Raw genomic sequence first — 23,554 nt, 5'->3', positions numbered from 1 at the left:
GAGGATAAATTCCTGTAAATGCAACTCAGCAAAATACTGAGAGCAGTTTGAATCCCCCTAACTGTTCAAAGCAGATTTAGGATCAATTTAGCCCATCAACCCACAATCCTTGCTTGGCAGGGAAGGCCTCTGTTCTTTCCTCTTATCCCAGCCCTTGTGGGGAGCCCGGAAGGTGCCGGGGGCCTCCTCAGAGCTCAGTGAGGGTTTTCTGGAGCTGGAAGCCCCGACAGACAGCACAGATTGAAGGAAAACAGGCCGTGTTAATTTGTCCTGGGGTCTCGGCTCTCCCTAAATCAGCATTCTGTACAGTCAGCCACAGCCTGCCTGCACGTTCCCGTAAATCAAACCCGAATGAAATGTTGACAGAAGAGCCAAGTTTCATGCACTCATTCAAGAAGCAGCCTGGGTGAAGGGATGTTAAATTAAAGTGCCTCCTTCCGCCACCCCCTCCCCCCATTTCACCCAGCTCCCCCATTCCAGCAGCAAACTGGAGAACAGCCAGCCTCCCCTAAGATAGGGCAGGGTGCGCGGGAAACCGGGACGATGCGTGGACCCGGACTCAGAAACGCCAGCCCCCTGTCCCCTCCACACACTTGCTTTGCGTGGGCGAGGAGCTGTCGTGCGTGACAGATGAGAGCTGCGAAGCAGGCAGGTCAGCGCTGCGGCGAGGGTCAGTGCTATTTCGATGGCTGCAAGATGCTCTAATTATAGTGCTGGGAAGGCTGGAAGCTGCCAGATTCGATACGGGAATAACGTGGCACGGGAGCTGCGGAGTCAAGCCACTTGTTTTGTTCTCGGTTGCTTAACTCAGGGACAAAGACACGGAGGAAGGAAGAGCAAGTTTAAGGTCATAATTGAGGCCCAGGAATTCTGAACATATGTATAATTAGACACAGAAAAAAACAAACAAACAAACAAACAAAAAAAGTCCCAAGGCAGCCTCGTGTTTATTGCACTGGCTCTGTCTCCTGTGCTTTTGGCACTGTGGTTTTTCAGCTGAGTTTCAGCCAGTTGACTGGGCTGTTAAATATCCTTCTCCGGGATAAACAGCTGAGGAAGCCCCGCGGCTCACTCGAGCACAGTGCCTTTCGTGGATGTTGCTCTTCGAGAGGGTTCAGGCAAGTACATAACTCTCTATATACTGTGATATTCCTCTCTGCTGCCTGCTCCATACTCTGTCTGCCTCACTGCAAAACCTTTGCAGGATTGCTCTTTGGCGTTACAGGATTTATAGCAGCATTTCCCGCAGTTTTTATGCTCTGATTATTCTTGGTGTCCTCTCCTTGGATAGTTGTGAGATACACAGCCCGCAGAAGCCTTCAGTTGAAGCATCTCGGAGCAGTCACCTGCCCCAGGCAGCGGGGGATTTTGCAGGAGGTGGGATGAGCAATCACACTACCCCAGCACTCAGCTCTGCTGCTGGCTTGCTGAGTGGCCTTGGGCGAGTCACTTTGCGACCTGGTGCCTCAGTTTCCCCTTCTGGCAGATGGGAAAAGCAGCACAGAGCCAGCAGGGTGAAACACCCTCAGAGACTTTGATAAACACAGCAATCAGCAATGGGAAATGGATTCCTGGAACTGCTGCCCGTTCTTTGCCTGCACCAGCATTCCCCATGTCTTACTGCTCCAGGGCCTCCCCAGCTGCTTTAGAGATCCCCATGCCCCACGTCATACCTCCACCCCTCCTGCGCTTCAGCAAATTCTCTACCTTTCTCAGAAGCTCAGTGGGGCATATTACCTTCATTTTCTTTCTTTTTTACCCCAGAGATTCCCCCTCCACCCCTTAAACTGGGCAGCCTGGCAGGCTCTCTCCTCCCTTCCCCAGTGCCCACTGGGCAGTGAGGGCACTGCCTGCTCCTCCTGGGCATCTCGAAGCCCAGCGGTACCAAAGGGGTGGCTGGACCATCAGTGCATCAAGTGTCAGATCAATCAATGACTTTCCCCAGCTATTCCTGCCTAGGAGAGAGGGTGTTTATTACTAATTTTTTCTGTAGTTATGCAAACATTCACACCATGCGCTGTGATGATTTCTTTTTTTTTTTTTTTAAATTTGAGCAGTAGGAAAGAGCTGGAAACCAGTATCTGATGTCATTAAAGCCAGAGCACTGGCGAAGCATTTAGAACCCATTTTGATCTGTTTGCTCTAATACTATTCCTCAATCATGGAAAAACAGAGATGCTGTAAACAATATACTATAAATACAGCTAAAATCAAATACACTGATACCCTTTAATTTAATCTAAGACTGAGTTTAGTCAAATCCAGGCCAAATTTATCCCAGATGTAACTCCAGTGACAGCAGTAAACATTGTACCAGAGCGGAACCCAGTCCATTTTCTCTTCCTTATTGACAAAGGATTTATGGAAACTGCAAAACCGCTTATGCAAGCACAAGTGCAAGAGAGGGTGCAAATGCACCGCAATCCCCCCTCAGTGGTCACCATGGCTATTGGGCTTTGTTCCACTCTATTTACAAATTATTAAACATATTGACCACAGCTTCTTGTTTTGAAATCAAGAAGAAAAAAGAATCCATTTTTATTACTTTATTAACCTTTTTTATTTAACCTGGTAATAAAACTACTCAACTGTGTGGCAAAAACTCGATTAAAATTTGCCTCAGCTCCAGGAACCACACAGGCAAATGCTCCAGTAGTTATCTAAGTTGGTTTCCTGGTAAAAGCTCTCTGCTATCGGATTCTGTTATGCGGTACATAGATCCCTGCTTTACAGCCAGCATCATTTCAGGAGGTAGTTTGAAAGCTTTCGGGCTCTCCCAGTGATTGCTTTGCTTTTCTTTCACAGCAATTACAGTCCCTTCATTTAATTTCAATGGAAACTTTAGTGTTTTAGACCTTGCCCATGTAGCTGAACGCTCATCTCTGGATCTTATTTCCAGTCCTCAGGAGGACCGGTTTTGATGACCTAGTCTGATTACAGCATCTTTGACAGCTTTAAAGAAATTTGCTCCAGGGAAGGAGACAGCTGCTGTTTTGATGAAGGATTTTTCTGAGCAGGCCTCCCAAGCTAGACATGTCAGTATGAGATGCTGCCTACGTTTTTCATCATGACCAACAGGTACGTCTGAAAAAGGTTTTGTGTTCTTGCCTGCATAGGCCAGAGTGGAGGGAGCCTCTGTCATAAAACTGCTTAACCTGCTTCTGTCAAAATGTTGTGGCTTCTTAGCTTTTTTTTCCTTCTTGCTGTATATTCAGTCTCTCTGGAAACTGTGGGCCAAATATTTAGTCTGCTGTAAATTTGTAAACTGTCATTGCTCCTTCGGTTCATACAGACTTCAGGGCAGGAGCAGAGCTAGGGTATCTGTAGCTCTTATATAGCTCTGGTCCTAAACAAGACTTATGGAAATGAGCATATTATTGATGATCAATAATAACCTTTATTAGGAGCTGCAATAAAATCTCTTAGCAGACTTTTTAGAATTGGATCAGTATAAAAGCGGTATGACGACTATAAAAGCATAGTTCCTCTAGAGCCTATTTTGCCATTAATGCTGAAAACAAGGTAGACAACATCTCAGATCCCCAACAACCCCCTTTACCTCTAGAAAGGACGTCTGACCTGCTTAACATTGCGTGGATCAGAAAAGCTCTATATTCCCTTCCTAATGCAGTTCCCAAAACCAGGAATTAACCTCCACTTTGCTTATATAAAGCACTTGGAGTGATTGGGTCATTATTCAGTCAGGAATGTTTTGCAATGAAAGGTTTTGAATTTGCAAAATTTTATCTGTCCTGGAGCAGCTACTTTACTTTTTGGTGTGCAAATAAAGCAAAGATTTCAGATTTTTGGGGGTCTGGTTGCACATGCCTGGGGCCAGAGCTACTAATGCATGGAGTGTTGGGCAGAGCCAAGATTTGGGGGAATTCATCCCCAAAACATTGCCAGCCTTGGCTTTGTGCAAAGATACTCCTCCAGCCCTGGTTTTGTACAAAAAGATTCCTGTGCAAGCAGGTGACTTGAAGGACTGGGAGCTGCTTGGTACACTGGAGCACAGGCTTCTCCTCTCCAGAGCCAGCCCATTTCCTCTGCTATGTACTAACCCCAAATCCAGCTCTGGACTGGCAAGTAAAGGTGACAACCACCAGTGCCACCTGCTCCAAATTGTCTTTCTTTTTCCTCCCATATACTCCATATTTATGTTGCACATTCCCAGAAAAAAAAAAAAAAAAAAAAAAAAGGAGTGCCATTTTGCTGCCTTGATTTCTATTTTGTAAATACAAAGGAGATGAAGATGCCCTTTCTGGAATAGCAGTGGGGAGCACAGAACAAGTAGTGTATCATGGTCATGGGAACCCACCAGCCTTGATTAGCCCAGCACTTGCTTGGTCTCCTTCTCCAACACTGATGCTGGTTCACACCAGATTGTCCTGAGAGACATGACAGAGTGGTGGCTCCAGGGTTAGTTTGAGGAAATCCTCTCCTCTTCTAGTCTCAAAGATTTTTATATGTGCTTTAGCCGAGGGACATGTTTTGCATCCAAGGAAATTATGCAGGCTTCAAGAAAGTGTGTCTTTCTCATTATACCCATCCATCTGAAACAGGAGAGGCATTCAGCACCTGGTTCACCCATCACTCTTTCATAACAGGCTGCAGCCAAGTCTGCAACATTTGCTGCCACTGTGACAAATACCAGGTAAGGTCACCCAGCATAGCCTGAAGGAACCTGGGCTGGAGGAGCAGGCAAGGAGCAGGCTGGCTACTGGGCTTAGAATTTGTGCAGAGATGGGTGGATGTGAGGAAAATTCATTGAAAGAGAAGGAAGCATGAAGCAGACATACTTTCCTCACTCGTGTACTGCAAGCAGAGTATATTCTTTAGAAGATTATGCTGTGTATCAGTGCATTGGGAGTGCCAAAATGCTGAAAGTTCACCAGTTGTAATAAGCCAGTGACAGCAGACCAGGCAGTGGGAATATGACAGATGAAATTACTTGGCCTTTTGGCAGAAGCCAATAGAGTCATAGCTCAAGAGAGCAGAGTGCCAACCTTACAGTTAGATTGTCCCCCTCACAGTAATGTTATTTTAACCAGAGGAAAATAGAAATTATTGCTCTAGTCAGACAGGAAACTTGATATCTATGTTTTGGGATCAACAGTACTTTGCCCCAGTCTTTGTGTTTCATATTATTTCACTTAACCAAAGAGCATATGCCATTGTACGTGCACTAAAAAAATTTAATTCACTGCAATATTCTTTCAGGGGTTTAAGTAGAAAGGCAGCTTGACCCAAAATGATAAGATATAAGTTTTGATCGTTTAATATAGATGTGAGCAGCAGAGTTGAAAACCTGCCTGGATTCCACATGCAGAACTCTTCACTGGAGTCAGTGGCATCCCTGGTTGTCGAATGGGGGACAACCAGGTGTCCTTTTACTTTCTTTTAGAAATAGTGCACAAAATACCACTTGTAAAGAAAATATGTCAGTCAAACAGAAGGCAACTTTTCTGTAAAGAAGTCTTATAGAATCTCTTGCTAATAAAATTTTGGTTTGGACTGTCAAATATGACCACCAAAGAAGTTGACATTATTTCCCAGCTCTGGCACTATCCATGCAGCAAGTGACATATCTTGCCGAAACCAGGAGAGTCAGGAAAAAGATGTTTCAGTTCTACCACCTCAGAAGAGTCATAGAAGCAGGAGACGTCTTCTTCTTCTGGGAAGAAGTTGTGGCATCACCTTTCCACCATTTTCACTGTAGAGCTGGAAAGATTCTTTTGGCCCAGTGTGGCCCAAAAGGGATCTAATTTTTTCCAGCCCTCAAATGCTAACATTAGGTAGAGAGCAGAAGAGCACTCCAGTCTCAATATTTCTCCCAGAAATGCTTGCTACAGCAGGTATAATGCATGAAAGAGAGAATGCAAGACACTGGACCAGCTCTCTGTACCTAAAGCTTTTACCTCTGTCGGGGAACAGCCATATAACCAGAAACTTATGATAAACCAAGAGCTCGGTTTCAATTCTGCTCCCTTCAGACCCTATTAGTTCACCATCTCCATAGCTGTGAAGCTTATTCCTTGCCTTTGCATTTGTCTAGCTTTAGAAGAGAAGGCAATGTAATTTTCATTGTTTCATTGAGGAGACTGATTGAAAGGCTCATACATTTGAGATGATGAAAAATATGCTGATGAAAGTGCTCCACATCAGAAAAAGCACATTTGTTGGAGCAGAGATGATTCTGACCAACATATTAATTTAAGCTGAGAGGTTTCCTGGTCTCAGACCAAATTTCCAATAAGAATGAAGGAGAGAGAAGGAGGAAAAAAGAGAGAGGGCTGTTAAGTGTTACAAGGCTGTAACAAGCTGCCTCCTAGGGGTATCACATTTTAAAGATCTGATCCAAACCCGCCAGAGATCAGATCTGGACCCTAGTTCCAGACTCTCCAGTAAAAGCCCATCTTGCTCTCAGCTACCCCACTGTAAGACACAAATTTTCTTGGTGTAAACAGGACCCTCCCACACTCCTACAGGCATGCCAAAAGATGCTCTGATTTGGAACAAAAACAAAACTTAAATCTGCAGCTTGTCTGCACAAAACGTAACTGGCTGTCAACCTGGCTTATCAAACTGGTCACTCGCCAAGGGGCAGCTCTGGTGCAGGTACATCTGCAAGGGAACAGGGCTTCATGCCCAAAAAAAACCCACCAGAGAGATACGGTTACAACTCAGGGGAAAAAGGAGAGTTTATAGCCTTTGGAAGAAGGGGTGGGGAGCAGAATGAAGCCCCCATAATCCAAAGGGAGAGGGTGAGGGACCTGCTCCAGCACCTAGACATACACAAGTCTATGGGGCTGGATGGGACGCACCCTAGGGTGCTGAGGGAGCTGGTGGAAGTGCTCACCGAGCCACTTTCTATCATTTATCAGCAGTCCTGGCAAACCGGGGAGGTCCCAATTGACTGGCATCTAGCAAATGTGACGCCCATCCACAAGAAACGTGGGAAGGAGGATCCAGGGAGTTATAGGCCTGTCAGTCTGACCTCTGTACCTGGGAAGACTATGCAACAGATCATCTTGAGTGCCACTATGCAGCACGTGAAGGACAACCAGGCGACCAGCACCAGTCAGCATGGGTCCATGAAAGGCAGGTCCCGCTTGACAAACTTGATCTCCTTCTATGACAAAGTGATCTGCTTGGTAGATGAGGGAAAACCCGTGGATGTTGTTCACCTGGACTTTAGTAAGGCCTTTGATATGGTTTCCCACAGTATTCTCCTGGAGAAACTGGCTGCCCATGGCTTGGGTGGGAGTACTCTTTGCTGGGTAAAAAACTGGTTGGAGGCTAGACCCAGAGAGCGGTGGTAAATGGAGTTAAATCCAGTTGGCAGCCAGTCACGAGTGGTGTCCCCCAGGGCTCAGTAGTGGGGTTGTTTCTCTTTTAGTATCTTTATCAATGATCTGGACAAAGGGATCGAGTGCACCCTCTGTAAATTTGCAGACGACGTCAAGTTGGGTGGGAGAGTCGACCTGCGTGAGGTTGGAAAGGCTTTGCAGAGGGATCTGGATGGGCTGGACCTATTGGCCAAGGCCAATGGGATGAGGTTCAACAAGGCCAAGTGCCAGGTCCTGCACTTGGGTCACACCTGCCCCAAGTTACAGGCTTGGGGCAGAGTGGCTGGAGCTGCCCAGCGGGAAATGACCTGGGGGTGTTGGTCAACAGCTGGCTGAATATGAGCCAGCAGTGTGCCCAGGTGGCCAAGAAGGCCAACAGCATCCTGGCCTGTATCAGGAATAGTGTGACCAGGAGGACTAGGGCAGTGATCGTCCCTCTGTACTGGGCACTGGTGAGACCCCACCTTGAGTGCTGTGTCCAGTTTTGGGCCCCTCACTTCAAAAAAGACATTGAGGTGCTGGAGTGTGTGCAGAGAAAGGCAATGAAGCTGCTGAGGGGTCTGGAGCACAAATCTTGTGAGAAGCAGCTGAGGGAGTCGGGATTGTTTAGACTGGAGAAAAGGAGGCTGAGGGGAGATCTTATCACTCTCTACAACTCCCTGAAAGGAAGCTGTAGTGACAGGGGTGTCAGTCTCTTCTCCCAGGTCACAGGCGATAGGACAAGAGGAAATGGCCTCAAGTTGCACCAGGGGAGGTTTAGACAGGATTTTAGGAAAAAATTTTACACTGAAAGGGTTATTAAGCATTGGAACAGGCTGCCCAGGGAAGTGGTTGAGTTGCCATCCCTAGAGGTATTTAAAAGATGGGTAGACATAGCGCTCAGAGATATGGTTTAGTGATGGTTTTTGTCAGTGTTAGGTTGATGGTTGGACTAGATGATCTGAAAAGACCCTTCCAACCTGGGCAATTCTATGATTCTATCTGTATGTCCTGATGTCCACAACCATTCTTTGATGTGTTTTGATGGGATTATTTTCGCTTGCTTCGTTTCCCCACCTCAGCTTAAATTGAGATGCAATTAAATACAGGCTCCAGAAGCACTTGGCCAGTTTTGGAAATAGTACCTATTACTCTTTGTTAAACCTACTTGTTTTATTCTGAAAACACCAGCCTCCAGGGCTTGGAGAGGTGAAGGAGAGAGACTTACATACTAATTACAAGAAATTAAATCCAGAACAAATATTGGCATTAATCGACTTAACATTAATGTAAAGTATCTGCCAATGACAGCAGGATTCACCAATTGCCTTTTATATTCTTCATCATCCAGTATCACCATCCAACCTCTTCCCAATTCATGCATATTTTACTCATTTACGTTTTTCTCACATATCAATCTGCTTTTTTTCTCCATTTTTCTGTTCTTCTTTCATGTCATTAATCTAATCTAATCCCCTTCCAAGGTGACACTGCAAATAGAGCTCAAGAGCATTTACATCAGTGCCTTCAAATCATCTTATGCAGCGATGCCTGCATCTAGGTGCTTTATGATTCCCTTGGCTTCTTCCCTTCCCATTGCCGTCAGTCCCACTCGCTGCCCTTTTCAGGGCCAGATTGGCATTAATGGCTACCAGGTTTCTAAAATCCATTGAGGACTGACAGCGGCTCGCAGAAGTCAACAGGAGTCTTTTGATATCTGGGATTTAGACAAGACGGCTAATCCCCTTTTTAGGCTATACCCTGCAGTCATCCCAGCCTGAGTTCTGCTCAGGGCAAAACTCACCGGGGGAAATGAGGAATCATTACAGAAAGAGCCAGAACACAACAGAGAGCACAAAGTGATTACTGTTAAAATGTAATTCCTGAAGATAATTCTCTTTTGGCTGTTTCTGAGGGGTTTTCTTTTCTTTTTAACCTCCCATTCTGTTTTATGCCAGCTCAGCCATCCTCTTGCTGGCAGTGGGTTAATCCTTCTCATTCTCATGGCTCTATCCCTCTCTATCTCATGGCTGATGACAGCCCTGCCATCAACTGCATCCTGGATGCTTTAAACAAAGGTTTCAGTTCCACTCCTTTTTCTTCCTAAAATACAATATGCATGTGACAAAAGTTGACTCAGAATGACATCGTTCACTCCAGCCCTGTCCATCTCCTACATCCCACATCAACAGGACTGGCTGGTGTGGAAACAGTGAGCCAGCAACAGATATTAGCATTTGGTTACTTGGTAACTCTGATTCAATCAATACATGCTTTACATTTTAGATCCCAGCGGCAGGATGAACAGAATGAATTAGAAAATCTCAGGTGGGATAAACCTAATGGCTTATGGGACATTTCCAAAATAAAAATGCATGTTGAATCACAAATAATAGCTTGGATGTAATCTCAGGAGTCTAATTATGAAATGGATGTGGAATCATTCTGTAATTATTTAGAAAGTTCATTTCAGCTGCCCAGAAATTCTCTCTGTATTTACTATATATCACCACAAGTACTCTGTGGTTATTTGTAACATCTACTTGGAAAGACGCATGAATAAGAGAGGCAATTTTAAGAAATGGAGATGGATCCATGCCTTTTATAAGTCAATGGATTCATGCCAAGGATGAATTGAGACCAAGTTCCTCAACAGAGTTAAATCACTTCTAGCCAGTCCCAATAGAGCAGAAATCACTCTGCCCTGCAGCGAGGATGTTCTAACCACAGTGCAAACCCCTACTCCATGTTCTGCTCAGTGTTTATGTCTTTGCCTTAGAGAAGAACTCAGTTCAGAACCAGTACAAACCCCTGCACCCTGGGGTGCCACAGGTCCAGGCAGATGATCGTCTCTCAGAATTACCTGCTATATCCAAAAATAAAGCCAGACCTCTGCTTCAGAAATGAGTTCTGTTGTGCTAGATCAGATGGCTGCATGTGACATTTCCATGCCTAATCTAATTTTTGCAAAAGTAGCAACGCAAGGCTGCAGTTCCTGGATGGATAGCCCCAGGTCTGCCTATCTGCATCAAAAGGGAACTTCTAGATCTGTGTGATCCTGAAAACCTCCAGGGTAGTAACATATAAAGGGTGAAGAGAAGACCTCACTAGGAGGATAATCTTGTGGGTCCTTCATGGAGAACCACAGGGACTGTCGATGTTCTTCGTACTGACCACACTGCCCTTCCTTGGCTGGGGGGAAATGCACCTGGGTACACAAGTCTCTGGGCACCACAATAATTAATGGATACACAGAAATGAAAACTGATTGCTTTCAGTGAAAACTGATTGCTAGCTGGCTACACACGCCAAGTGTTATCAGACGACCTGACCATTCATTTCTCTGTCTCCATTATGCTTTGCTGTTGATCAATTTTTTCCCCAACTCCACAAAAACTCCCCATTTTGGAGTGACTATCAGATCAGAGACTAACCATGACCCTTCTGGTCATGCAATACACATGAAAACGCACAGTCCAAAGGGCTGATTTTTATCTTAAGGTTGGGATTTATGCAGTGCTTTCCTCCCTAGAAGGTCTGAGGAGCAGAAACGGTGCCGTATGACACCTCATGGGTGTCCCACACCTTCCAGCCATAAATCTGTTTCTCTAGAGGCAGAGAAAGGAAGAAGGCACACACTAATTATGCTCTGTGGGGCAATTGCCTTTGTGTTTCCTGATGTATTCCCTGACTGGTGGAAAATCACTCTTGGCAAATACAAAACTTACCTTGCTGCCAAAAGGTGCATCTCTAAATTATTAATCAAGAGCACATAGAACCACGAAAGGTGGAATATTGAACAAAGGCTCAATTGACACTCTGGAAGCTGAAGAAGATATGGAAGACTCCCTTCTAATTTATTTATTCCTTTTCTGTTCTGTTATCCTGATATGCTGCTTCCAGTTACCACTGCACCCCGCACTGTATGGTATTACGTGATTTTGTTTTCAGATTGTTGAAGATAAAGTTACTTCATTATTAATATATATGCACTGTGCATGTCCATGAATATTGAATATATACGTGTGTGTAAACCTGCTGGAAGTGTTCATAGTTAAGATAAACTAAGTCCATTATCGCGATGAGTGACTATTTCTATGACCCTATTTGCAATAAAGCCAGATTCAATGATATGAGAAAATTGCTAGGTTTCAAAATAATTGAGCAAGGCCAGACGAATCCCCACAAAGGCATCATTTACAAAGTACTTTGCTTGTCTAAAATATTTATTCCTGCAGAAGGAAATGGAAAAAGAGTTCATATGGTTACACAGCTATCCTCTGAGCATAAAATTGTTTTATCATGTTATGTTTATTTCCTAGACATCTTCCATTGGGGTTTTGCGGGAAAAATACTGGATGTGCAGTTAGTTCCTTTGTGTGGACTGTTCATATTTATTCACTGGGAAGTCAATCATGTTTTGTTCAGGCTTGTTTTGTTTTTCTGCTGAGCGAACACTTAAGCAACGCTTTTCTTGTAAAAACTTATTTGCATATACAACGAGCACCATTCAAAGTCAGCACCACACTGATAGCTGAGATGTCTTTGCTTTCCCTCCTATGTACCATGAGAAGTAGTGGAGTTCTTCCTGAAAATGCTGGCATTGCTCGTTAAGACTGCAGTATATTGCTTGTGCTTAAGGATTCCATCAGTAGTTACAGATATTTTTACTTTGTCTTGTATTGAAAGCCTGAATAGATTTTTACTATTAAATGTTACTAGCAAAATGCTTCCAAGCAATCTACAGACAAAGAATTACTCCCAGCAATTATCCACTGAATAAATCTGAATAATGAATACGTTCACAAAAGTCGCTATCTATTTGTGAACAATTAGCTGAGAGAAATAGAGGTGACACTCATCAGCTAAATAATTCATTTATGAATTCTTTGTCCAGCTTTGCTTCTGACATATGTTGCATGAAATGAGATCAAAGCTTAGATGAAAAATTACTTTAAAAGGAGGGCAATGTTAAAGGAAATTTTTCCAGCTTCCAAAGCAGAAATTATCCCACTATTGTAACTATTATTTATTACCAGTGATTTCAGAGGCTAGTAAAGTTATTTTCCTTTTTCTTTCACTTCATGCATTAAACTGTGTTTTATTCCTAATGTGTATCCAATTTTAGGTTGTTAAACTGCAATCAAAAGCACTTAGGAGGAATGGATCTGCCCCTGTTATGAGATTTGAACCGACATCTTTATCCACTGGAACTTGAGTGCCCAGGTAACTACTAATTATTCAAGCATTTGCTACCATTACTATCAATATAATTAACACATTGTGGGATAAAAGTGAGACTGGCACTATGAAATGATCATTCGTAGCATTTGGACAGCAATCTTTCATGAAAACATTTATAAGCTGCCTAATTATTTTTCAATCACATAAACAGAAAAATTGTTTACATTTAAGGGCAATCTCTAGAACTGTAAAGAAATGGTTTCTGGCATCGAAAATGATAAATGTTGTCTCCATATGTCCATTTCTTGAATACGACAAACCTCCTCAACTTTTCTACAGGGATTTTTTTTAAGAAAATACCAAAAATGTTCTGATCAATTTTTAGAAAAAATGTGAGACCTTTCTTTCAATAAAACCAGATTCGGTGAAAAAGACAGGAACAGGATTTTTAATTCAGGTCTAAAAGCTCACAAGCTCACTGCCGCTCTCTGCAGGAATAAGAGATTGCATGAGACCTTCTTATGCCTTTCTGGATGACACCAATAAAAATAAATGAGACAATTCACATGGAGAAAGTCAAAGCTAGATGAAGACTAGAGTTTGACTTCCCTCTTCTCACCTCCACCAGTTTTTCTGGCCAAAGTAGACAGGTAAATTCTTTCTTATATTAATTAGTAGCAAGTGGACAACAATAGGAGGAATGAGAAACCAGAGGAAAAGCTAGGGCCCATGGTTTGAAAGGCTTTGTCACCTTTCTGTCTAGGATCTACTACGAACAAAATTTTGAAGCATTACTTTTCCCCACCAAAAGCTCAGCTTAGATATCCCAAAATAACCGCTGTGAAACACTTGCAGGACACACCAGAGAGGGGATTTTGAGAGCGTTTCACAAGGCCTGCAGCTGTGAGCCGGTTGCAGCATGAGGAAAAGCCCTCCATCACCCCAATGTACAGGAAAGAGAAGGTAAGGTGACTCTCTCCAGGTGGCTTTTAGATACAATGCATTCAGTGAAGAGCCCCAGGCCATCAAAATGTGTCCTTCTCCATGTTGCTACTGCTTTCACTGCTGGAAAGGGAAGGGTTTGAGGACAGCAGCCCTTATAAGCGCAAGGGCAGTGAGGCTCAAAGGGAGCTGCTGGCCCCGCATCAGCCATGGATGCCTCCCCTTCTGTGCCGGGCCAGTTTTCTCTGGGGGAAAATCCCGACCCTTTCCATCTACTCACTCACTTCCCAGATCCCCGAAAGAAAGATTAAACTAGTGAAGCCTGCAGAGCTGTTGTGCCCTCTAGTTCCCAGAGTCAATGTAGGCATCTTGCAACCCTCACTCCACTGGGTAGGTGCAAAATGAGGGCCAGTTTGAGCATGCCATTTTCCTCCTGGAAAATTACACACAACTAAGCACTTTGAACATGCCACAGCAAATAAATACCTCCAGGAAAAGAACAACAAAAAAAGGCTCAAACTTGTGCTTGTAGAGACAGTAAACCGTCATATTTCAGCAGTCATGGCAGGTATTTCTGACTGGAAATTGTATATTTGATGACGACCAGCCTTCAGCATTTGACAAGGGCTGTTAAAGCCTCTTGAACAGTAAATCACCTCTCTTCCTATCAATAATCTTATTATAATACCTTTAGAAATGTCTAATGTTAAAAACCCACTTTATTACTATAATAATGGATCTAATTTGTAAAACATATAAAGTGAGGCCATAACTGTACTGGAGGGAGATATATGTGATCCCACTATATCTGTATCATTTTCTGATGGCCTTACCCACATATTTTGAATGGAAAATGGATTAAAAGCAATCCCACTTGCAAAACTTTTGAGATTGGGAATAGTTTCTGGAAAGGAGATCAACATGATCATGGAAATGAGTCAATCATGATAAAAAGAACAGCCTCAACTTCATGTCTATGCATATAAATATGTAGGTGTTATTTGTGATTTGCTCTGTTCAGCCCCTTTCCAGTTGCCAGGAAAGCCATGCTTTCCAGCTGCACAATCACTATTATCACTCTGTGCTATTTTTGGCTACTGAGTACATTTCAAGTAACGTCATCCTACCCAAGCCAACGCTGGTATGAAGGGCGGAAACTCTTCTTTCCACTCCTCTGTCATTTGCGGCTGCTCCCATCTGCTCAGGGGCACTGCCTGCTCAGTCCTCGCTGCAGAGGGATCTCCAGACACTCTGCCCTGGTCCTTCCCATTTTCTTGAGCAAGTGGCTTTCCAACAGAAGCTTCGTGTGGGAGGCTTCATGTTGGCATCCAGAGTACATGTCCCAAATATGTCCAGCCCCACCTTCCGATCCTAGTGCAGAGGAGCTGCCGGTGAGTAATCTCTTGACGAGTGATAGAGTCCTTGTGTCCAAAACCCAGAGCTTTTCACAAACGGGGTTTTTTTAAGGGTATCTAATTTCCTGACTAGCACTTTGGTAGGTTTCCAGCACTTGTCACAGTATGTTAACACCGGGTCGCTGTCTGTGGGAAAAACGTGTCATTTTTTTCCTGACACTGCGTAGCTTTGATTTCCACGGGTTGTTAAAGCCTAGTAAATATTGTAGATGTCACTTCCTTTTTAAGGTCATCTTTGGCTAGGTGCTACCCAACCAGCCAGTTGTTTAATGTTTTTCTCTTCTGATGTGATATAACTGTTAGGTGTTTGGAATAGCTCGTATGGACAAGAGCTGCACGTGGAGTTAAAAATCTCTTCAAATATAAGGTTCAGTTTCCTTGGCTGTGCCATGGGAGGAGCCCTCCCAGCTAAAACTAAAACCACTGCTAGTGTGAGCTGGGTATCTTCTGCTGTGTCTCCCTAAACCTGTTTCGTTTTACACAGAGTAATTAAATATTCATCATGCCAGAAAACGTGTGTGTGTGTGTGTGTGGCTATAGCAGAGTGATTAGGGTACTCACCTGGTAGATGAGAGACCCTGTTCCCAGTGACTGCTCCAATGAATATTTAAGTATTTCATATTAAGTATTCATTGGAGCAAGGATAGGAGCAGATTTCTCCCACCCCCAAGGGAGCACCAAAACACCAGGCTGTAAAGTCATTCTTTCGTTCTTTCTTTCTTTAGCTCAATGAATATTTAATTATTCAAGAGGCCAAACAAGATGGCTTCAGTGGCAGAGTCTGAGATTCCCTGCTCCCACATGTGCACCACACCTCTGATGATGAGGGTGTGTGTATAAGAGATGTGGGTTTATATTCCCTTGGACTTAGAAAGAAATTGAATCCAGGTTTCCCATACCCTGGATGGGTCTTCCATCTTCTGAGCTGCTGAATGAAAAACATAGAGCTCCAATGCACAGTGTCCCTGGTAATGAGACAGAAGTAGAATGGATGCTTGTATGACCCTAAGCTCAGAGAAATCATCTTTATCAGTGACAAATTAAGCTGAAATCTGGTTTATAAATCCCTCAGAAGAAGGTATCAAAGCTGAAAATGTTCCTCACTCCATGGCAGTTTCTGCTGTTAATGTCATATGCTTTTCTGAGATTATCCAGTGTGTGATGCATAGAGAAACCTACTTATCCTCTGTACTCTGGGATCTGACACCCCCAGACTGCAGGTAACAGGACTTAATCCTGCTTCTGCAGCACAAAGAGCAGGTGTGTGAAATGGGGAGTGTGGGGAAAGCATCCAAAGAGAAAAGGTGTAGAGTAAGGCTATTTGAGCCTCAAAATGGGCAGAAGTAGTGGGCATTGAGGAGTAGAAAGATTAAAGCAGGAAGAGAAACATAGAGAAAGAAGTGGGCAATCACCAAGTGACACACACAGGGAAATGACACACAAGGGGAAAAAAACAAAGGAGCAGGGACAGTGATCAGAAGGACCAAACAAACCATCTAAGAAATAATACGCTTTACCTAGCAGAGGAAGGGAAGGAAGGGGAGGAAAGGAGGAGAGAAGATGACTTTGATCTTAAAGTACAAATAAAACACGAAGAATCTCTGCCACCCACTTAGGTCTTTGAAAAGTTGAAAATTTGCTATCTGCTCTCCACTTTCAGAGGACAGTGGGTGTCTCTGAACCAAAATGTTTTGGATTCATTTTGGGGAGTATTCCTACACAGAGGAGTGATTTACTATTATCGTTGCAGCTCTGTTTCTTGTCATTTGGCAGAATCCACAGCAATCTGATTCTGTTATCAAAGACTGAATGTGGCTTCCAAGCGAAAAAGAGAGCAACAACATAACGGTGATATTAAAGGGCAAATAATTTACCTTCTTGTACCCATCAGGATAGTGTCCAAACCCAAGACTGCTGCATAGTCTCAGTTGTTGAAATAGCAACACTGCATTCAGAGCAGAGATGCTTAGCTCAGAAGAACATTTCAAAGGTGTTCCCAATGATATGGTTCATATATTTCATATCGCATTTATGTTCGTCTACCCCAGGGCTGTTGAGCAGCCACCTTCAATAACTGTTCACTCCAATTTAGAGAAATCCTTTCTGAACACTTTGCTGTCCGTTGTTTTAACCAGCCTTTTCCCTGAGAAGACAGCTTTAGAGTACTGAAGATCTATGACAATGAAGGAATATCCATATCGTCTTGCTGTAAATATTACAGTGGTCTGACTATAAATGTCGAAACAGATGTGTTTCATATCATGCCCTTCGGGGGACATGGTAACATAGCCACAAAAGCTCAAAGCTTCCCCTAGATGTATTACTCCAGTTTGAATGGCCATGTGTTTCGTGTTTTGATCAACTCTTTAGACAGATGACAGTAACTATCCTCCTTCAATACTGAGGAAAAGGCCACCTGTGGACCAAGCTGTGGGGGAAAAGAGGAAAGCAGAGAGAAGGGTTCGATTTCGTGAGCCAGAAGAAGTCATTGAACATGGTACGCTCAAGCTACTAAGCCTTGGCATGACCTTTCCAGCTTTTGACATTCACCCTGTCTGTCTGCATTAGCTTCCCCCTCTGATAACGTTATGTGTGATTTGGAACTCAGCACGGAGCAGAGGACAGACAATTTTTGCTGTGTTCTCTGCAGAACTGTATCTGGTCCATTTGCCTGCCTGCCCTGGGAGGAGACAGGCTCCTGCATCAAATTAGAGCAGCCTCAGGGCTGTTCTTGTGGTGAGCTCCTGAGTCAGCCCCCGCAGGGATCATTGTAGAGCATGGGTTTGGCTGAGCCCCAGGTCTACCCCAGAACAATGCTTCCACTGGTAGAAAAGGATCTCAAACCAAATTTAAACACAACTTTTAAACCAAATTTATCCTCTGGATAACGAGGATGTAATGGCAAGGAGGGAGCCAGCCCCTTCATGTTTCTGAGCAGCATGCGCGCCATCGGATACAATAGTAAAGGTCTGAGCCTGGCGGGCCCACTGGGGTGAAAAGCAGCCAGGATGCAACCATTTCCGCCAAGGAGGGCACCCAATGAATGATACAGCTAACATAACCTCTGGTCTTTCACTCATGAGCCAAAAAAACCAGTTTGCAGGTCAACTGGGAGTGACCTGAGGCAGAGGTCTGGCACAAGGATCCAGTTTGCACTTCTGCACGCGCTATATACAATTCACAAACAAATAAGAGCTGTTGCTTCATTCCCACCTTTACAAACTGACCCAACTAAGAAAAATTGCATTTATTGATATGGAACTAAAATTGTTTGGTTTTGTTACATCAGTCAGCAAAAACACAGGTGACAGAATGGTGACATTTCTATGTCAGCCACCTGTTTGGCAGGCTACTCAGCTTCTAAAATCAAAGCTTGGCAGCCACTACTGTGTTTCTACACAGACCTTGCACTGGTTTTGCAACACGTTGTTTCTGTTGCCTCCTAATGCAGGAGTGAAAAGCTGTTTCTTGATAAGGTTGTTGACACAGCCTGGGCTTTCCCATCAAAACTGGACTCCTGGGAATGCTCACTGAGTCGGCCCTAAATTCTCCAAAGGTCATGGGACTGCTCAAGAGTAGGATTTTGATGAGATGTAATACCTCCTTCAGCTCCCTGCCAGGGTCCATGCCCCTCTATCAGCACTGGTAGTCCTTCAGCCCAGCCCAGCTCAGGAGACATGGTTCATCTCTCACCTTCTCTGAATTCAGCACAGCCACGACTGAGCTCCAGGGAGCTGCAAGGACATAGAAGACTCGGAGTCTTTTCCATGAAGACATGAGAAATGTCCCAACCCGTAATTAGCATTCTGTGTTGCAAATAGCCTGTGATTTAGACAATTTGTTGTTTGCCCATGCAATGTTATTAATGTAGAGGCTGGTAAGATGAAGGTTGCTGGCACCACTGAATTTTTCCATTGCGTGGATTTTTCATCCTGGATTGCTCTTGGGTCCTGGCTGCCAAGCAGAGGCAGTTCCAGGATAGTGTTGGATGAAAGTTGCATCTGCCAGTGGGCTTTGCTTTCTTCACTTTCATTCTTCTCTCAGTCTGCTGGTCTGTCTCCTTTCCCTTCTAGAAATTTTGTGGAACAGGGAGGTCTTTTTTGCGAGAGCTGGCTCCCGACCTCCTTGCAACAGCAGCACTCTCTGCCTCTGAAATCCCCCAAACAATAGCTTTTTCTCACTTTTCTGAAGTAAACCTACAACTGCATGTTTGCATGGAGTGGGTAGATCCTCATCTGGCATAAATCTGTATACACAAAAGCGGTGTAAGAGGTAGCCCAGCCTCTATAAGGCAACAGGCAATTTCAGAGACACCGCTTGGTGCTGGGTTTCTTATTCATCTGCTGCAAAGAGGCCTTTCCAGGCATGTAAGAACATTTTCATTCTATTTTCTAGCCATTTCCTGCTGTGACTACGTGGTGGGTAAGTCAAAGTTTCACATTATAACTGTGAGCCATCCGTGGCACTAACCCGAGTTTGCTTTGTGGCTGCTGGGATGCACTGTACAAATATATCCTCCCTATAGAAAGCGTTTCATGCTGTCAGTGGTTGTTGCTTTTTCTTCTCGGCATATAAAGTACAAGGTGTTGATGAGGTCTGGTGCAGTATTTTAAACAAGACATCTAGTCAGACAAATAGTGGAAACAAAAATGAAATCCCTGAAGCTATTTTTAATTTAAATATAATTAATATATTTTATGGCGATAGAATAGGTACAGGTTTTTCACTAAGATATGCAGGGAAAGCACCCCAAGCGAAACAATAGTTCTCCCTGCTGACTTTCATATGTGGGGAAGAGACAATTCATTTATATGCCGGCAGCAGGGTAGAAATAATAAAAATAATCTGGTATTTCTTTTTTGTTTGCAAGGATGTTTGAGGCCAGCCAGCCTCACAGACCCTGAAGCAAATGTGTGTATCTGGATGTTCTTATGATGGTGATCATTTCCAGAGGCCCTGGCCAATATCCAGCCCCTGCTGTGTGCCATGCAGTTAGGGGAGAGGGGTACATATATACCTGTATGTATACACACACAGACAGAGCTATAGTGTTCAGAGGCCCAAAGGAAGCAAGTGTCCCCACACCCCCAGCTGTTACTATTGCCCAGGAGGAGGGATTGTATGCTCATGCCAATGGCAATATAAGCTAAGGTGGTTATTGGGCTAGGAACAAGGTACTATAGGCAGGAAAGAACCAGGTGGAAAAGGAAAGACCAAATATCCTTCAGGTGACAGTGGAAATGTGTGTCCAAGGCAGAAACTAACACAAAATCTCCCGTATCCCAGTCCAGTGCTTTTCTCAGATGAGCTGTCTTTTTCTTAGACTGGGCACATCTCTACGGCTGAGTGTGCTGTTCCAACAAACAATTCAACTAACAAATTTAAGCATTAATTTTCTATTTGTAATCCAGAATAGAGCAAACAAAATTAAGCACATAATTGTAGTGATGTGCAGAAGCTGTTGTGATCGTAGCTCGTTGCTGTTTTGTGGGTGGTATTATTTTTCCACGTTATTTTTTTCCTGCTCCTGGACTGAACGTACTCCCTAATTGAGAGGATATAAGAGAAAGCCAAGTTTGCATTTGAGACCACCCAGAAATTTCACATGGAAAGCAACTTTTTCAAGATTGCAAAAGGCTCTAAGCAGCTCATAGAAAAGGGCTGATGTGAAAAGCTGTTTAGCTTTCACAGAAAAGTTTCACTATCACCAGGTATACTCGTCAGCCAGGCCCCATGCTTTGAAAAGCATATAAACCGTTCATAGAATAATGCCAAATAAACAAATTTATAAAAGTTGAAGTCTGATCATGGATAATTTGCAAACAGAAAGAGGGGCTAAATTCAAATGAGTAAATTATTTGCTGCAAATAATTCACACAGATCTATTATGGGACATTGATTTGGTTTCTGGTTAGCTATAAAATAACTGCCTATTAACATTTTACCTTTTCCCCATACACTTTTTGATACATTATTATGTGTTTCTTGCTTGGTTTTATGACTTCTACCTTCCTCTCTGTACATCTGTATGACAGTTTAATTGACTGCTGTGTATTCCAGGGCTCGTAGTAGAAGCTAATTTAAATATGTTACAGATAATATTGGCCCTTTACCCATTATAATACGTACCACATTTTTATCTCCTTATTGATTATGTGCATATGGGAGGAAAATAGCTGCACACTACAGGTTTTTATTCAGGCATGAATTTGGCTTTATACTGCATGTTTAATACTCAAAGTGCTTTATAATATAATACTGTTGATTGTGCAATGACCATGCTGTCAAACAGAGCAGCGAGATCTGAACCAAACTGGATCCCCGAGGCCCATGGATGGATATGCACATGCAAGGGCTGGGGCACGGATGTCAGTGACTTATATGTAGCCCATTGATTTCCACATGTCTACTGTGCCCGATCTATGGCACTTTAAACATCCTTGAACTATATCTCAAAGGCACGAAAAAAGTTTATGGTGTTATCCTGCTTAAGAGCAAGTGTTGAGTATGTTCCAGTGTAATTAATCTCAGTTCCTACTGTAATTAGCAGGACCCCCAAACAAGCTGAGTTGCCAGTGGAAAGGACAGAAAACTAGATCTTCTCTCTTTATGGAACATTTGTGAGCGTTAAATAATTAGATGAGGTAGCTTAATATTGTCCTAGTATTTAACCTAACATCTAACTTAAAGGTATAAAAAAATAATTGCTGGAGGGAAATTTGAGGTCATGCATTAGCTATGGTAATCCTGTTCTTATTGTATATAAATAAACTCTTTAAATGCTCCATTAGATGAGATCTTTTATACTCAACACCCTCCACCAGTAGGTGTGACTCACTATCACTTAACTGATGCCTGTGGAAGTACTCACAACCAGAGCCCCGTGTACCCTGCTGTTCCCAGAAAACTGGGACAAATGCATCAGCAGGGGGTCGAATTTGGGAAGTGTTTAAGATGACACTAAAATAATGCTGCTTTATTTTTTCCTCCTTGTCACCATTCAGTAGATGACAGGTCATCATCTGGATTGCCCGTGCTCCTGTGGCTCTCATTTTGTGCAGTGCTGATCCTTGCTGTGAGTCTCTACTACACCAGCATGAAGCAAGAAGTCAAAGTCCTGGAGGAATTTCAATCTCGACTTGTTATCTTCTTTCTTCAGATAAGGCACGTTGCTCAGAAATGTTGGACTTGGTTTATGAGGCAGTAGCAATGTCCTCCGGCCTGACAGATACCTATCTCAGAGCACTGCTAACCACCATGTGGCAGTGCAAACCTCCCCGTCTCCTCCAGCCACACGCAGGGAACATGTGAGCATCCACCTTGAAGAGTGAGAAAACCACCCTTGTTTTGCACTGTCCAGCAGTAGCTTGTTCGCCTTGGTTTTTTCTTCTTTTTTTTTTTTTTTTTTTCCACATTATCAAACCATGTTTCCCCTCAAGTCTCCTAAGAGCTATTCTGCAAAAATTAAAATAAAGCTGAGCTATTGCACAAACACTGCTCTGGTGGCCAAAGGCTTGGCAAGCTGCTATATGTATACACCTGAAATGATTATTAGTAAAATCTTGGCAAATGGCTTTCTTGTTTCCCTTCATCCATTTTTTTCCCTCCATGGGCAAAAGCTGTTTCTTAATGTTTCACTTGACTCCCAGGTGTGAAAAAACCCATGAAAACTCATTTAAGCAGTAAATAGTTTATTTGCCTAACATAATAAATAGCGGCATTGAATCCCAGGTTAATTATCAAATCAGTAGTTTAATCCTCTGGGTTTGATTCAGTCCATAAACTGCACGAGCTGAGCTTACAGGATTTATGGTAGTGCTTGCATTCAGCCAGAGGTTATGCATTTATGCCTGGGTGTTCAAGGCCTGGTATAATGGCAATACGACCTGTTTATGAAGGTGCGGGAGGTAAAGCCCCTTTACCCCTCCACTGCCCCACCACAGTATGCATCTCTCTGAAGGGAATCCTTTTAATGGAGATCACACAACAAACATGGAATGGTGCTCTGAGAGGAGAACAAGTGAGTGCAAGCTTATGAGCTTCAGCTACGTTTTCTTCCTAAACAAAACTGGCACAGTCAGCTTTTTAGAACTTAGATTCTTTTCAAGTAGCCCCTGATGTGTGCTCAGGTTTATTTGGTGTGATAAGATTGACACTAGAACCTGTAAAAGCTGAAGACAAGGAAAAAGATTAAAAAAAAAAGGTAACACTGCAGAGAAGATAGAAGAGATGGAAGTGACTTCTGTGGCTATTCTCTGCTCCTCCTAAGATGCCAAAGGCCACAGCAACTGGAGGCAGAGGATGCTGCAGGAGGAGTGTTTAGCTCGGGGGGGTCTTTGTGCAAATCACTCGTGCACCCCAGCTCCGAGGGCAAGTTTCACCACTGCTTTCCCTTCCCTCTCCCCTCCCTCAGCCCTGCTGTTTAGGTAATAAATAGGAAAGGTTTTAAACCTGTGGGCTGGTGAGTCTCTGATGAAAAAGTTTGGATCGGTACATGCGAGGGGCGAGGGGGTCATTACAACTTCTGTTTTCATTTTTTCATGTTTATGATCTTTGTAGTGTTTATGTTGAAATGCTTTGGCAAATCTGTGGCGTTCTTTTTCTGGCTGTGGGTTGACACATCCTCCCAGCACGTAGCAAATAGCCCCTTCAAAACAGGAGCCTTTTTCTGAAAGGATGGTTCCC

The 23,554-nt window shown here is 43.5% G+C and overlaps 1 protein-coding gene across 2 annotated transcripts; it reads left to right on the top strand.

Annotated features, from left to right (window-relative positions):
* Window positions 1–811: 811 nt before the first annotated feature.
* Window positions 812–23,323, top strand: C6H14orf180 (chromosome 6 C14orf180 homolog). 2 transcript variants are annotated; one of them, XM_074148848.1, is made up of 7 exons: window positions 812–1,118; window positions 2,900–3,078; window positions 12,457–12,554; window positions 13,368–13,475; window positions 17,240–17,366; window positions 19,265–19,291; window positions 21,874–23,323. In XM_074148848.1, exons 4-7 carry the CDS (start codon window positions 13,458–13,460, stop codon window positions 22,074–22,076), a joined length of 375 nt encoding a protein of 124 aa, XP_074004949.1. In that variant the 5' UTR covers window positions 812–1,118; window positions 2,900–3,078; window positions 12,457–12,554; window positions 13,368–13,457; the 3' UTR covers window positions 22,077–23,323. The 2 variants fall into 2 exon arrangements, with proteins under 2 accessions (XP_074004949.1, XP_074004948.1); XM_074148847.1 differs by lacking the exons at window positions 812–1,118; window positions 2,900–3,078; window positions 12,457–12,554; window positions 13,368–13,475 and adding an exon at window positions 14,601–14,845.
* The last annotated feature ends 231 nt before the right edge of the window (window positions 23,324–23,554 follow it).

Source organism: Numenius arquata, chromosome 6 (assembly GCF_964106895.1).
Source record: "Numenius arquata chromosome 6, bNumArq3.hap1.1, whole genome shotgun sequence".
NCBI classification, from domain to species: Eukaryota; Metazoa; Chordata; class Aves; order Charadriiformes; family Scolopacidae; genus Numenius; species Numenius arquata.
This window is presented reverse-complemented; position numbering and strand designations above follow the sequence as displayed.